Source organism: Monodelphis domestica, chromosome 4, assembly GCF_027887165.1.
Source record: "Monodelphis domestica isolate mMonDom1 chromosome 4, mMonDom1.pri, whole genome shotgun sequence".
NCBI lineage: Eukaryota > Metazoa > Chordata > Mammalia > Didelphimorphia > Didelphidae > Monodelphis > Monodelphis domestica.
Window position 1 is genome coordinate 290,590,013 of NC_077230.1, and position 12,507 is coordinate 290,602,519.

A 12,507-nucleotide genomic window follows, 5' to 3' on the forward strand; every position below is an offset into this window, starting at 1 on the left:
ACTAGTACCTAGCATAGTACTTATGTGAGCTTAATAAATGCTTATTCATTGATTGATTGAAATAAGCCACAGAATGTTTAAAATGTTTCCAAAGGCAACACATGCTCAAGATGTAGTACGAGGGAGGTCATCTAGGAAATGCATGTTCTGAAAAACAGATGGTCTGGTCACGTGGGGTAATAAGTGTACATCCCAAGCTCTGTACTGGCATAGAGATAAAGACCTTCCATATCCTGAGTGGATCCTTTGAGGAGAATTCATGGAAGATCAAGAAAAAGGATCTCGCAGAATGAGATAATGTGGATGGTTCTTGATCTTCAGTGGTAAAAGGAATCCCCACATTCAGGAGGGCATAAATCCATTGAAATTTTACAGTATGGCGGCAGCTGGGTAGCTCAATGGATTGAGAGCCAGGCCTAGAGATGGGAGGTCCTGGGTTCAAATCTAGCCTCAGACACTTCCCAGCTGTGTGATCCTGGGCAAGTTACTTAACCCCAATTGCCTAGCCCTTACCACTCTTCTTTCTGCCCTGGAGCCAATACAGAATATTGGCTCCAAGACAGAAGGTAAGGATTAAAAAAAGAAAGAAAGAAAAGAAGGAAATTTTAAAGTATTGCTGTAGTTAAATTTTTTTTTTTCAAAATTTATTCATCCAAAATTTTTTCCCTCAAAATACTGCACTTTTGCTGGTGATAAGTATGAAATTTTTGTGTCAGACTGTTAAAAATATTACAATAAATTACATTGGAATTAAGATCATACAATACTGGTTCACATCTGAAACTAAATGCTTCTATGTTTATTTACAGGTAACTATCAAAAAGCCTTAGATACTTATAAGGAGATTCACAGAAAATTTCCAGAAAATGTTGAATGTAAGTGATACTATATATTGTAGCATTCAAAATACAGGTTTTCATATTTCCACTTCTACTGCATATATCACATTTGCTAAAATATATACTACATTACATATACAAACCAAACATAGCAATTATATGTGTGAATGCCATTTGGCTTATATCCAGACTTTAATTTGGAGTAGACATATGCTTTATGGGAGCTTATATGGCTAAGAAAAATTGGCTACACAGATACACATTATTATGTAACTAAATAATTTGTCGATTAAAATTTACTACTTAATTTTCATATAAAATAAACAAATATAATTTGTTTTATGATATATTGGTTTTGTCAAGGTTTTGTCGAAACCTATAGTCCTAAGTATACCCTTTGTTTTGTTTTAGGGTTTTCACTCAACTTAATGAATTTCTAAGAAATATAACATTGCCCAGAGCTTTCTGTGGGTTTAATAGCAATTGTTGAAATGGAATGCTTTATTAATTATTAAAAGTGATCAGATTTTAAAATTTTTTATTTAAAAAACTGTATACTTTCACATCTGCCACATATCTTTAATTTTATAGTGAAGCTTTTAAAACTTTGAAAATAATTTCTATTTATAATTGGTATTCACATCAAATGAGATTTTAATAATTTATCTTAAGAAAATAGCAGCTGAACTGTGTTATGTTTGTAGAGATTTAAATTTTTGGTCTTGCTTTTGAAAAATAGTGTTGAGATATACTGACCTAGAAGATGAAAATAACCTACTTAAGTCTGATGAAAATATTCATTTGAAATGTTTGGGAATTGTGTAATAAACATTTTATATTCTTTCTGATCTAACAGTGCCATAATTAAAATTAGTATTCACTTAAACTTCAAAAATGCCACTCTATAGAGATATAACTAGAGAGTTATGATAATTTTTTATATAGTTCTTACAAAGTTGAGTCTTTTTTTCCCCAAGTTTAGAGATTTCTTAACTCTTTAATTTTTTTAAAAATTTTTTAATTTTTAATTTTAATTTTAATTTTTTTTATAAAAACCCTTACCTTCTGTCTTGGAGTCACTACTGTGTATTGGCTCCAAGGCAGAAGAGTGGTAAGGGCTAGGCAATGGGGGTCAAGTGACTTGCACAGGGTCACACAGCTAGGAAGTGGCTGAGGCCGGATTTGAACCTAGGACCTCCCGTCTCTAGGCCTGGTTCTCAATCCACTGAGCTACCCAGCTGCCCCTGACTCTTTAATTTTAATTTAACATTTTTAATTAAGAAATTTTGGAAAATACAATGGCAAAGTTGTTTTTGGTACTGAGAATCTCACAGGTATGCTGAGATCTTATAGATATAGGACAGATATTTCTTGCAATTTCAGAAGTGGAATCATTGAAATTTGTCATTTTCCTTGAATACTTTAAAAAACTCTTGAAATGTACTGTCTCTATAAGGTATGATTTCTAGCCTACTCTCAGGGACATACATTTTAATTGTTTTTCTGGTAGTAATGATGAGTTGCAATGACCTCTAGATATTCTCATTTGGTATTCCTTAGGATCAATGGCTTACATTTGTAAGACAGTTGACTGGAGAGAATTAATAATAATAATAATAATAACTAATTCTTACATAGCATTTTAAGATGTGCAAAGCACTTTATGAATATTATTTCATCCTCACAATAACCTTGAGAATTATATGCTATTATTATACCCATTTTACAGATGTAGAAACTGAGGCAGACAAAGTTAAGTAATTTCTATAGGATTATATAGCTAGTGTATGAGACTGAATTTGAATTCATGTCTCATAATTCCAGGTCCAGTGTTTGTCACTAACTGCCCTAAGTTAGGAGGATTTTATGTCAATGGAATGTAATTTTTCTCTAATTAAACTAGGGTTAGGACTCACGAATGACCTTTAAAAGAAAGTTGAGCTAGTTAGACTGCAGTTTATGTATCTATGTCCATATATTGAAATTATATTGTAAAAGGAAAAAAGTACTGTTTATTAGAAATATTACTGATTAAATACTTTGTGTTTTCAAATGTGCTAAATAGAATGCTTTGCTAAATATATATTTTTAATACAATTTAGGTCTACGCTTCTTAGTTCGCCTCTGTACAGATATTGGACTAAAAGAAGTTCAAGAATATGCAACAAAACTCAAGAGATTGGAAAAAATGAAGGAAATAAGGGAACAGGTATCTCAAGTGGGACAAAAACTGATGTCTGTTAATTTTCAGAATGTCAGTCTCTTATAGCATAGGCAAAGGGATTTGGGAAGCATCTAGATGGATGCATGCCAAAAATGAAATTGAAATCATTTTTCTGCTTTGGCAAAATAGACAAGAATAACTCAAAATTATGATGTAAATGTGTCAAGAGTAAGTTAAATGAGTGAGTGAACTCTCAGGTGGATAACTAATGTTTTTTTTTAAATTATATTCCATGTGAAATAAGTTGTAGACTCTACTCAGAAAGTCAGACATTTAATCTATATAGAAAGTAAAATCTTAATTGGACAGACTTACAGCCCATGGGGAGTAAGGGACAATTATTGATTTGTGTATATACTTTTTCCCCTCCAACCTATTATATAGCACAGTATAGATCTATGAATGTTATTAATATGCATGAAAGCACTTTTAAAGATATATACACATGTAGAAAAAGTATGTGCATGGGTATATACAATGTATATATAGATATATATCTTTGGTGCTTATATAGCACCAAAATTTTATTGTTTTATGTGGTTGTTGTATATGTTTTTCTTGAAAAGAATGAACATAATTCATGATGTATATATATGAAGTAAAAGTGAAATTTTAGATAAAATCCAGTTTTTCTTATAATAGCAAATATTGTATCATTCTGTATTTTTAAAGATTAGATAATTATAAGTAGATTTGCTATTCATTTGAATAATGTAGAATTGTGAGACTTATTTTTAGTTGGAGAGGAAGAAGGACTTTAAATTATATATTTATGGTGGTTTGATTATATTGCCTTTTAAAAAATATTCCTGATTATTCTATTTATTGTTAAGTGCACTAATTGCCAAAGAGTTATGAATATTTTACCAAAATTCTATAAACATCAAATATCAAATGAGATCATATTAGGTACCTACTGAAAAAGACTAACCAGACCCCATACATTAAAAACTCAGTTATTCTGATTTTATCTGTTAGAAGTGATATGAATTCCAAACTTGTGAAAATTCTGAGGAAGTTCTTGAGCATTTTTATCTGGTTACTAGTTGCTCTACAGCCATGAATGTGCATAAGAAGAGGCTCAAATGCATAAAACTTTTTGAGCCAGAATCAGCAGCTTATTTATGCTGAGAATAACTAAAAGAATCCAGTAGAAATCTTAGAATAGATATGATCTGTTTCTCATATAGTGTGTAATTTCTTATAGCTTGTAACCTTAGCTGCATTGATAAATTATGTATTTGCTATAGTCCTTATGATCTAAGATATATCCTTGTTTCAGAATATTAAACTGCATATACCACAATTCTCTTGGAACTTACATGTAGAACCTAGAGGATACCTAGTTTGCTCTGGATAGTTAGCATCATCTACCTAGGTTGAAGGAAGGAAAGGAGGAAGCAAATATTTATTAAGGGTTTATTGAATGCCAATACCATGCTAAGCACTGGGAAACAAATATAAGCAAAAAGAAAAATAGTTGCTGCCCTCAAAATGCTTACATTCTAACAGGGCAAGACATCACCCAGAAGAGAATAGAGGAATGAAAGTTCCCAGTGTGGGGACATGGTTTTAAAGAGAAGTCAGGAAGAGGGTCAAAAGAAGAATGATGGCTGGTTTAGATTTCTCTACAAAGTAGATGTCCCAATGGGAACTCACTATTGAGAGACAAGAAAGGGCCTTGAAGATCAGTATTGCAGTTAAGAGATCTCTGAAGTGGTTGAATGTTCTAGAGGAAGGAGACTCCAGGCACTGAGGGAAGTTCCAAGAAGGGACAGCAGTTAAAGGCATGATTTTGGGGTCAAGAACTAGATTAAACTAGGTTCTCCATATCTGCTCTGATATTCTAATTAAAAATTTTCTTTGTGACAAAAAAACTGCAGAAAAACTATAAACCATTCTTTAGATTGACTTTTAAAAACAATTTAACTTGCCCTAAAAGTTAGATGTCATGTCATCTTTTTTTTTTTTAAGTCAGAAATCTATTAAATGTCACATGTGAAATGTGCAAGATTCTGGTGTACATTTCCCACCTTCAGAGAAAGATCATATTATACTCAAGATAGTTAATGGTGTTACATGTGTTTTAGAACCTTTTTTTGGCTTGGACTTGTGATTTCATAGGTGAAGGGAACTTATGGTATAGCAAATCCCTCCACCAGCTGAAAATTGACAACTTTTTTGTAAGTTACAATTTTAGAGTTGCCTGAAGTACTGAGAATTTAAAGTGACATGGTCACATGGCTATCATATTCTAATTCTTTAAAAATTGATGAGACCATTTCAAAGGTTTAAAAGGTGTTCACTCTTTTCTATTCATTCTTCAGAATTTAGCAAATGCTCTAAAAACTGGTAACTGTCTGATAAATCTTATCACTATACCACTAAAAGAATACAAAACTAGATGCACAGCTCAGTTGTATTCCAGTGAGTTTTATTTAAGATTAAGATATGACTAGTCAGATCTCAGCTGGATAGGTACTGTAGGGAATAGGAAATCTGCCCAGGGCCCTCTTGTTTACTTCCAGGTGGGAGATCAGACTGGCCATCAGCATGCCAATAAACTCCTCATCATCCACATAAGGCTGTATCTTTGGCAGTAATACAATGTGAGGGTGAATTGCTCTTGTTTATATTTTTAAAAACCCACTTCTGGCATCCCTTTCTTTTGTAAATACATTTTTGAAGCCTTTTTAAATGTCATTTACATTTCCCAATTTATCCTTCCACTTTCACTCCTGCCCTTACCCAGAGAAAAAGAGGAAAAGAATTCAGCAAAACATACCCCAAAAGTTTGATGTTATACTCATTGCTGTACATCCATGGTCCCCTACCTATGCAAAGTAACTTAGAGAAAGGTGACTTTTCATGGTTCATCTTTAGGGTCAAGCTTGGTCTGTTGCCATTTTTTGTAAGATTCAATTTCTATTATATTCGAATTGTTACTATCTCTATTCACATTGCTATAAGTCAAATGGATAACAAGCATTTTGTTAATCAGGTACTATGCATAGGAATACAAAAAAAAGGAAAAAAAATAATCCATGTTCTCAAGGAACATGTATTTAAATCAGGAAGACAACTTACTAATAGTTAATTACATAATAAGGTAAATACAAAATATATGGATGGTAATCTAGGAGGTAGTGGCACCACCAGGATATTTGTTTAATGAGGATAAAGAAATAGTCTTTCAGTGTATTGTTTTCCTGGTTCTGCCTACTTTATAGCATCAGTTTTTATGAAGTCTTCCCATGCTTACTGTAGTCATTGTCTTCATCATTTCTTTAACACAATAATATTTCCTTATATCTATGTACCAAAATTTACTTACACATTCACCATTCAATAATCCTGATGTTGTTTTTTATCAGTAGTCTCATGTTTTGATCAACTTTGAAGATTTAGGAACATTAATTGACTAGGAAACATGGTTGATTTCATGGATGGTTCTTTCAGAGCTCATGATTTGTCTTTCAACCAACTTGACCTCAACAGACTTAATACAAATGTTTCTTCTACTTAGAAAAGCGGTGTCCTAAAATGGAACTTGCAATTACAGTTTCTATATGTACTAAGTAATAAATACATAGGTTTGGGGGGAGTGTATTACTCAGCCTCACTTCTCAAGATAGAAATTTATATATAAGTAGTTCCTTGAAAAATGATATGGGTCACATTAGTCACAATGAAAAAGGTCATTAAGAACAATATGATATGCAAGAAATCCCTCATTTACTCAAATTCTGTCAAAAGGAGTAAGTAGTCAATTTACTGGATTTTTTTTACTGTATTCCATTTGTATTGGAAAATATTAAAGCAAGCAGTAATTTAGTTCAAAACAATATCCCTTAGCAGCTTCTGACAGACCTGATTTAATATACTCTCATACAACTAACATTTACTAATTATATACCATGTACGATAAATCCTATGCTTTTATCTACAGTTCTGTGCAGTGTTTTCTGATTATCTAATCATAACCTTGAGACATTCACTCTAAGACTCTCTTATCATCTTGGAGATGAGAAAACAAGAAGGAATGCAATAGTTATTTTCGAGTATATGAAGAACTATATTTAGAAGAGGAAATAGACTTATTTGGTCCTAGAGGAAAGAATTAGGCAAAGCTAGAGCAGACGACCTTATGTGCTTACTATGTGCCAGGCATCGTGCTAAGGGCTGGAATGAATACATCCAGAAGCTAAAAGGCTGTCCCTGTCCTCAAGAAACATAGCTGAAAGGGAATTAAGCATGGTCAGCATGAGCCTCCCCAAAATGGAAGTCCCTGGAAGGAATTCATCAATGGGAGAAGGCAAATTTAGCAAAATCCACAGAGTCAGAAGCACAGCTGAGAATTAGGAACAGGGGGCTGCAGAGAGTCTAATTTCATCTAAAGAAGAGGAAAAACTTCATTACAGTTTCATCCAGATGTAGAAAGAGGAGTTTGTGGATTCCCAATAAACGGAATTTTATAGATTATAGATTTAGAGCTGGAAGGAACGTCAGGGATCAGTTGGACCCACACAAATGAAGGTCACACAGTTAACCATGGCTAGTAAGTGGCATCACTAGGATTCACAGCCAGCTCCTCAGCCAACAAATACAACATTCTTCCTCTTCTGACATCCAGCTTCCTTCTTTCCAAGCAGAGGTGAGGCTACAGCAGTGTGGTATAGAACAAGTGCTGGACTTGGGGTAAGAAGATCCCTGGATTTGAGTCTTATCTCTGACCCTCATTAGTTGTGTGATTATGTGTAAAGCAATTAGTCTTCAGGAGCCAGAGTTTCTTCATCTGTAAGTTGGGGATAATAATACCAATAGCACCTATTTCTCAAGATTGTGAGAATCTAATTAGGTAATATAGATAAAGTGCCTTGAAAACTCTACACATCTGCAAAAAAAAAAGTAATCTGTAAATCACAAGATGATATATACATGACATATTACAAACACTGTGAACAGGATTCATGTCTCTGTATAGAATGGACTAAGATCTCTGAAGTCTCTATTTTTTTTTTGAGTCTGTGATTAAAGATTCAGTGATGTTTACCGTATTAAATTTACTTAGGTAGGAAATCAAGCATTTTGTAATTTTAAAAATAATTTTAACAGAGATGGAATCAGAAAAGGTTTTCTGGGTGACTTTTGTTTATCCTAAAAATTCACTAAATAAGAGGGCACTATTTTCTGACCATTCAGTTCATTAAAGCTATATTATATGCTAGTCCTATCAATGAGAATTTTTATTTGCCAGAAGACCATTCAGATCCCAGAATGTGCTAGATTGCATAATGTATTGTACTTCAAAATAACTAATATGTAGATAATCTGCTCTGCCTTTATCTATTTATATATTTTTTTTATAATTACATGTTTTTCCCTCATTGGAATGTAAGTTCTTTGAAGAGAGGGACTATTTATCTCCAGCCCTTAATGTGATATTTGGTATATTTGATTGATTGATATTTGGCTTAAAAAGTGACTTTTGACTGGGCAATGGTTATGCATCTCTACTGAGGATGAAATAAAAAGAACTAGGTTTTTTAAATGACAAGAAATCTTTAACATGTTTAAAACAGCAATTTGACATTTTGGATACATATTCAAGCTGCATGAGACTAACATCAGTACATTTTTCCTATTCATATAAAGTTACTTTTTAGGTGAGAAGATAATATTCAGATACATTCATGAGCACCCATGATCATAGGTTTAGAACTAGAAGGGGCGTTGGAGGTCATCACATCTCAACTTTTCATCATACAAATTAGGAAAGTGAGGCCCAGGGAGGTTAACTGCACACAGCTAATATCTGAGGCAGGATTTGAATCCAAGTCTTTTCTGATTCCAAGTCCAGTATCCTGTCCACTATACCACACTGCCTCTCTCTCTCTCTCTCTCTCTCTCTCTCTCTCTCTCTCTCTCTCTCTCTCTCTCTCAGAATGCTTACTTGAAGAGATAACTAGTCTTTCCCTGAAATTTAAATTTTACAAAAGAAAAGAATTTATAATAGCAAAGTCAAATCTTTACAAATGGAATGATTTAACTGTGCTATAGTCCAATTATTTTAGAAGCTACTGCATTATTTGCTTTCCTCAGTGGGTGTCATAGTCATGGAATCATTTCATTTAGTTCATTTACTTAAACCCTTGCCAGATACATGAATTTCTTCCACCATCAGGAATACAAAATTCCTTAAAGCATCCCATTTCATTTTTAGGTAATCCAAATTGATAGGAAGTTCTTCCTTAAACTGAATGAGATTGGCCTCCTACTGTTTTTTTTCCTTTTTAAATGTTATATTGATGCCCTTTTCCTTTTCTTATATCACTGCCTCTTTCCATTAGCTCTCTGTCTTACATCTCCTCCACTCCCCAGCTTCCAGAACCCTTGCTTATTACAAATACACCTCCTTTAACTTATGCTTTCTGGTCTTAGTTCTGCTTTTTGGAGGTTTACAGAATTAATTCAGTCTCTCTCCTCTCCTGGCCAAACATGCCCAGTATATACATTTATAGTATAACTGATTCAGTAATTGTCAATTAGTCTTATTCAACAAGTAGACTTGGCCAACAGTTGTTAAACAGTGCATTAATAAAATCTTCCTTGGAGGTCTCAAAACTAGACTAAATCATGTGATTTAGATGAATGTTTTTAATTTTATGCCACACACTTGTAAGGAAACTTGAGAAATCTTGCCAGGTGTTCTACCCACAACCTTCTGCTAAAATATTTTCAGTGATAAATGAACTATTGAAGAAATTTCTGTTGGGATTTTCTTTCGTTTCTTGTCAGCTTTTTCAGGTATGTGACTTTTCATCGGGTTTATTATTTCTTATTGTTGCTTTAATTAAAGATATAACTTTAATGACTACCAAGGTTAAAATTTGAATTCCTATTTAAAATCAACTATTGAAATAAAGTTTTCCAGTTAAATTGAAATCTGAAGTTTGCTAGTTAAACATTTTTTCTTTCCCAAAGACTGTAATGCAGCTGGTAAATTGAATTGGGAAAAGAACTTCTTAATGTAATCTGTTCATTCCATTCTCCAGGCACCCTTTCTTCTCTATGTAAAAACTGCTTCATTATTAATAAATTTACCATCTTCATGATCTAATTCTAACGTTCACAGAAACCTGAACTACTTATTTCTAACAGTGGTCTTTTTTCTTGTGACATTGCTGGTTTCCTTCCTTGTCTCACTCTCCACGTACTAACCTTATATCACCATAGTTAACATCAGATATATTGCCTGTCCTGATGCTTCTTCCATTCATGACCTCTTCATCGTAACTGCTTTTCTCTTCATCTGTATTTGTTATTTTTGACCTCTTGAGTCATACTTAGATTTGTTTTCATTCTTTTTCTCTGCTTTTTCCTTCCCCTTTTGCTTCTTTCCCTCATTACTAATTTTCCTCTACTCTGTAAAATACTTTCTTCACCTAGCTTCCTCCTTTCTATAGGCAAATGAATGTAGCTTTGCAAATGTACACAGAAAATGTAATTAAAACTACCTTCCTTACCAATTAGTAACCAGCTCCTCTATTTATTTTCCTTTCCTCCAATCTCTTCAGATGTTCTGTATACAGAGTCAGCATTCTTACTTTTGCTTCTCTCCAAAAATTTGGTTGTTAGCATAACTGTTTCATCCAGCCATACTTAGGAAAAACAAAATGCCCTTTTCTTCGTAAAAGTCTTGGGCTAGATCTAGAGGTATGGGGCATCCAGTTCAACTCCTTCATTTTACAGATGAGGAAACTTAAGGCCTAGAAGGTTAAATGACTTGCCCACATATAAATGATAAGTGGCAGGACCCCCTCTCCACTATACCACTCTGCATGTATGGGTAATCATGAACATGATTCCAGGAAAAATACTTAAAATACTTAGGAAATCAAGCATTTCAATCACTTTAAAATTATTCAACTATAGGAAAGCAATTAATATGATCATTACAAGTCATTCTTAGGTGCTCATGAAAATAGATTTCCTAAGGATTGCTACTTTCGTTAACCCAGTTTGATTTACTTCATATGGACTTAATAAATAAGAAAATTACATTTTCTTTAAAATATGGGTTTTTAATATTTTTCTGTTATGGATCCTTTTGGTAGTCTGGGGAAATCTATGGACCCTTTCTTAGAAAAATGTTTTTAAATGAATAAAATAAAATATATTGGATTACAAAAGAAATCAATTATATTAAAATACAATTATAAAAATGTTTTTAAAAACAAGTTCACAGGTACCAGGTTAAGAACCTGTTTTAAAGGGAGTTCATAATTTTATTTATTTGAATTAGCCTTTCTCCAAAGTAGTCCCAATTGGGAAGATTTTATTTCTACTTTCATGGATGTACCTTGAAGAAGCTTCTCTCTTTTTTCCTTAATTATCACCCAGTAAAAAAATCTACATACTACACAAATTAGAGGGCTTTAGAGGAGTGTAGAATTAGCTCTGCAATAGAGGCTAACTGGAGAGGTTGTATTAGGCAAGTCATTCCACTTTTCAGGGCCCCACTTTCCGCATCAATAAAATTAATGGAGTCAGACTAGAATTTTTCTAAGGGCTTTTCCAGTTGTAATGTTCTACCTTGTGAATCCAAAATACTTCAAGCATCTCTTCAGAATCAAAATTATGACCCTCTTTCACAAGGTGCTGCAACATTCAACCTGTAATTTCACAGAAGACCCTTTGTTTTCCCTGTACTCCTTAATGATTTCATCTTTTTCTCTCACTATTTTCTCCTACTACTATTTCAGTGCTTCTCTCAAGTTGTGACTTGGCAAGAGTTTCTTTTTTTTTTCCTTACACACCTTTATTTCAAAGTTTTTTTGAAACTCCACATTGTAAAACTTTTCCATAGCTTTTTTTCTTAAGTTTTTCTGTCAAAGCCTTAGTGGGGAAAAAAGGCAAATGAGAAAGAATAAATAAAATAAGGGAATAGAAGGAAAAGTAACAAATTCCTACATCTCAGACTTCTCATCTAATCATTTTATGTTCCAATTATATTATTTGTCTTTCTCAGATTGTGAACCCATTGGGCAGTAATGAAATAGCAAAACATTTAATAATTAGACCACTAAATTTAGCATGATCTCTTCTAAGTTGTGATTTTAAAGCCTGTTATCTTTCTGTTTATTCTTACTTTGTAACTTAAGTGATCTAAATTTGAAAACTTCCTATGAGTCTTCCCTAGTGTCTATGAAGACATCTAAGTTATAATACCTGAAAAACTGTCCTTTTATGAAACCTTTTATATATATGTATATATTTTAAATTGTCAGTGCCTATTCTATTATCAGATTTCATTAGAAAGCTAGCCTATAGTGTAGATTATGACAACTTTTAGGTTAGCTATTAATTGAGAATAGAAATGGCATAAATATAAATAAAACCTTGTACCAGACCTGCTAAAGAATAAAACTGATTGAAATGCTT

At 33.0% G+C, this 12,507-nt stretch overlaps 1 protein-coding gene across 5 annotated transcripts in view; it reads left to right on the forward strand.

Moving 5' to 3' along the window:
• IFT88 (intraflagellar transport 88) overlaps positions 1-12,507 on the forward strand; it is a 119,763-nt gene that overhangs the window by 72,807 nt on the left and 34,449 nt on the right. For all 5 annotated transcript variants that reach the window (XM_007495202.3, XM_001366349.4, XM_007495201.3 and 2 more), the window contains 2 exons: positions 810-875; positions 2,942-3,048. In XM_007495202.3, coding sequence (XP_007495264.1) covers positions 810-875; positions 2,942-3,048 — 173 coding nt within the window. The remainder of the gene's footprint in view (positions 1-809; positions 876-2,941; positions 3,049-12,507) is intronic.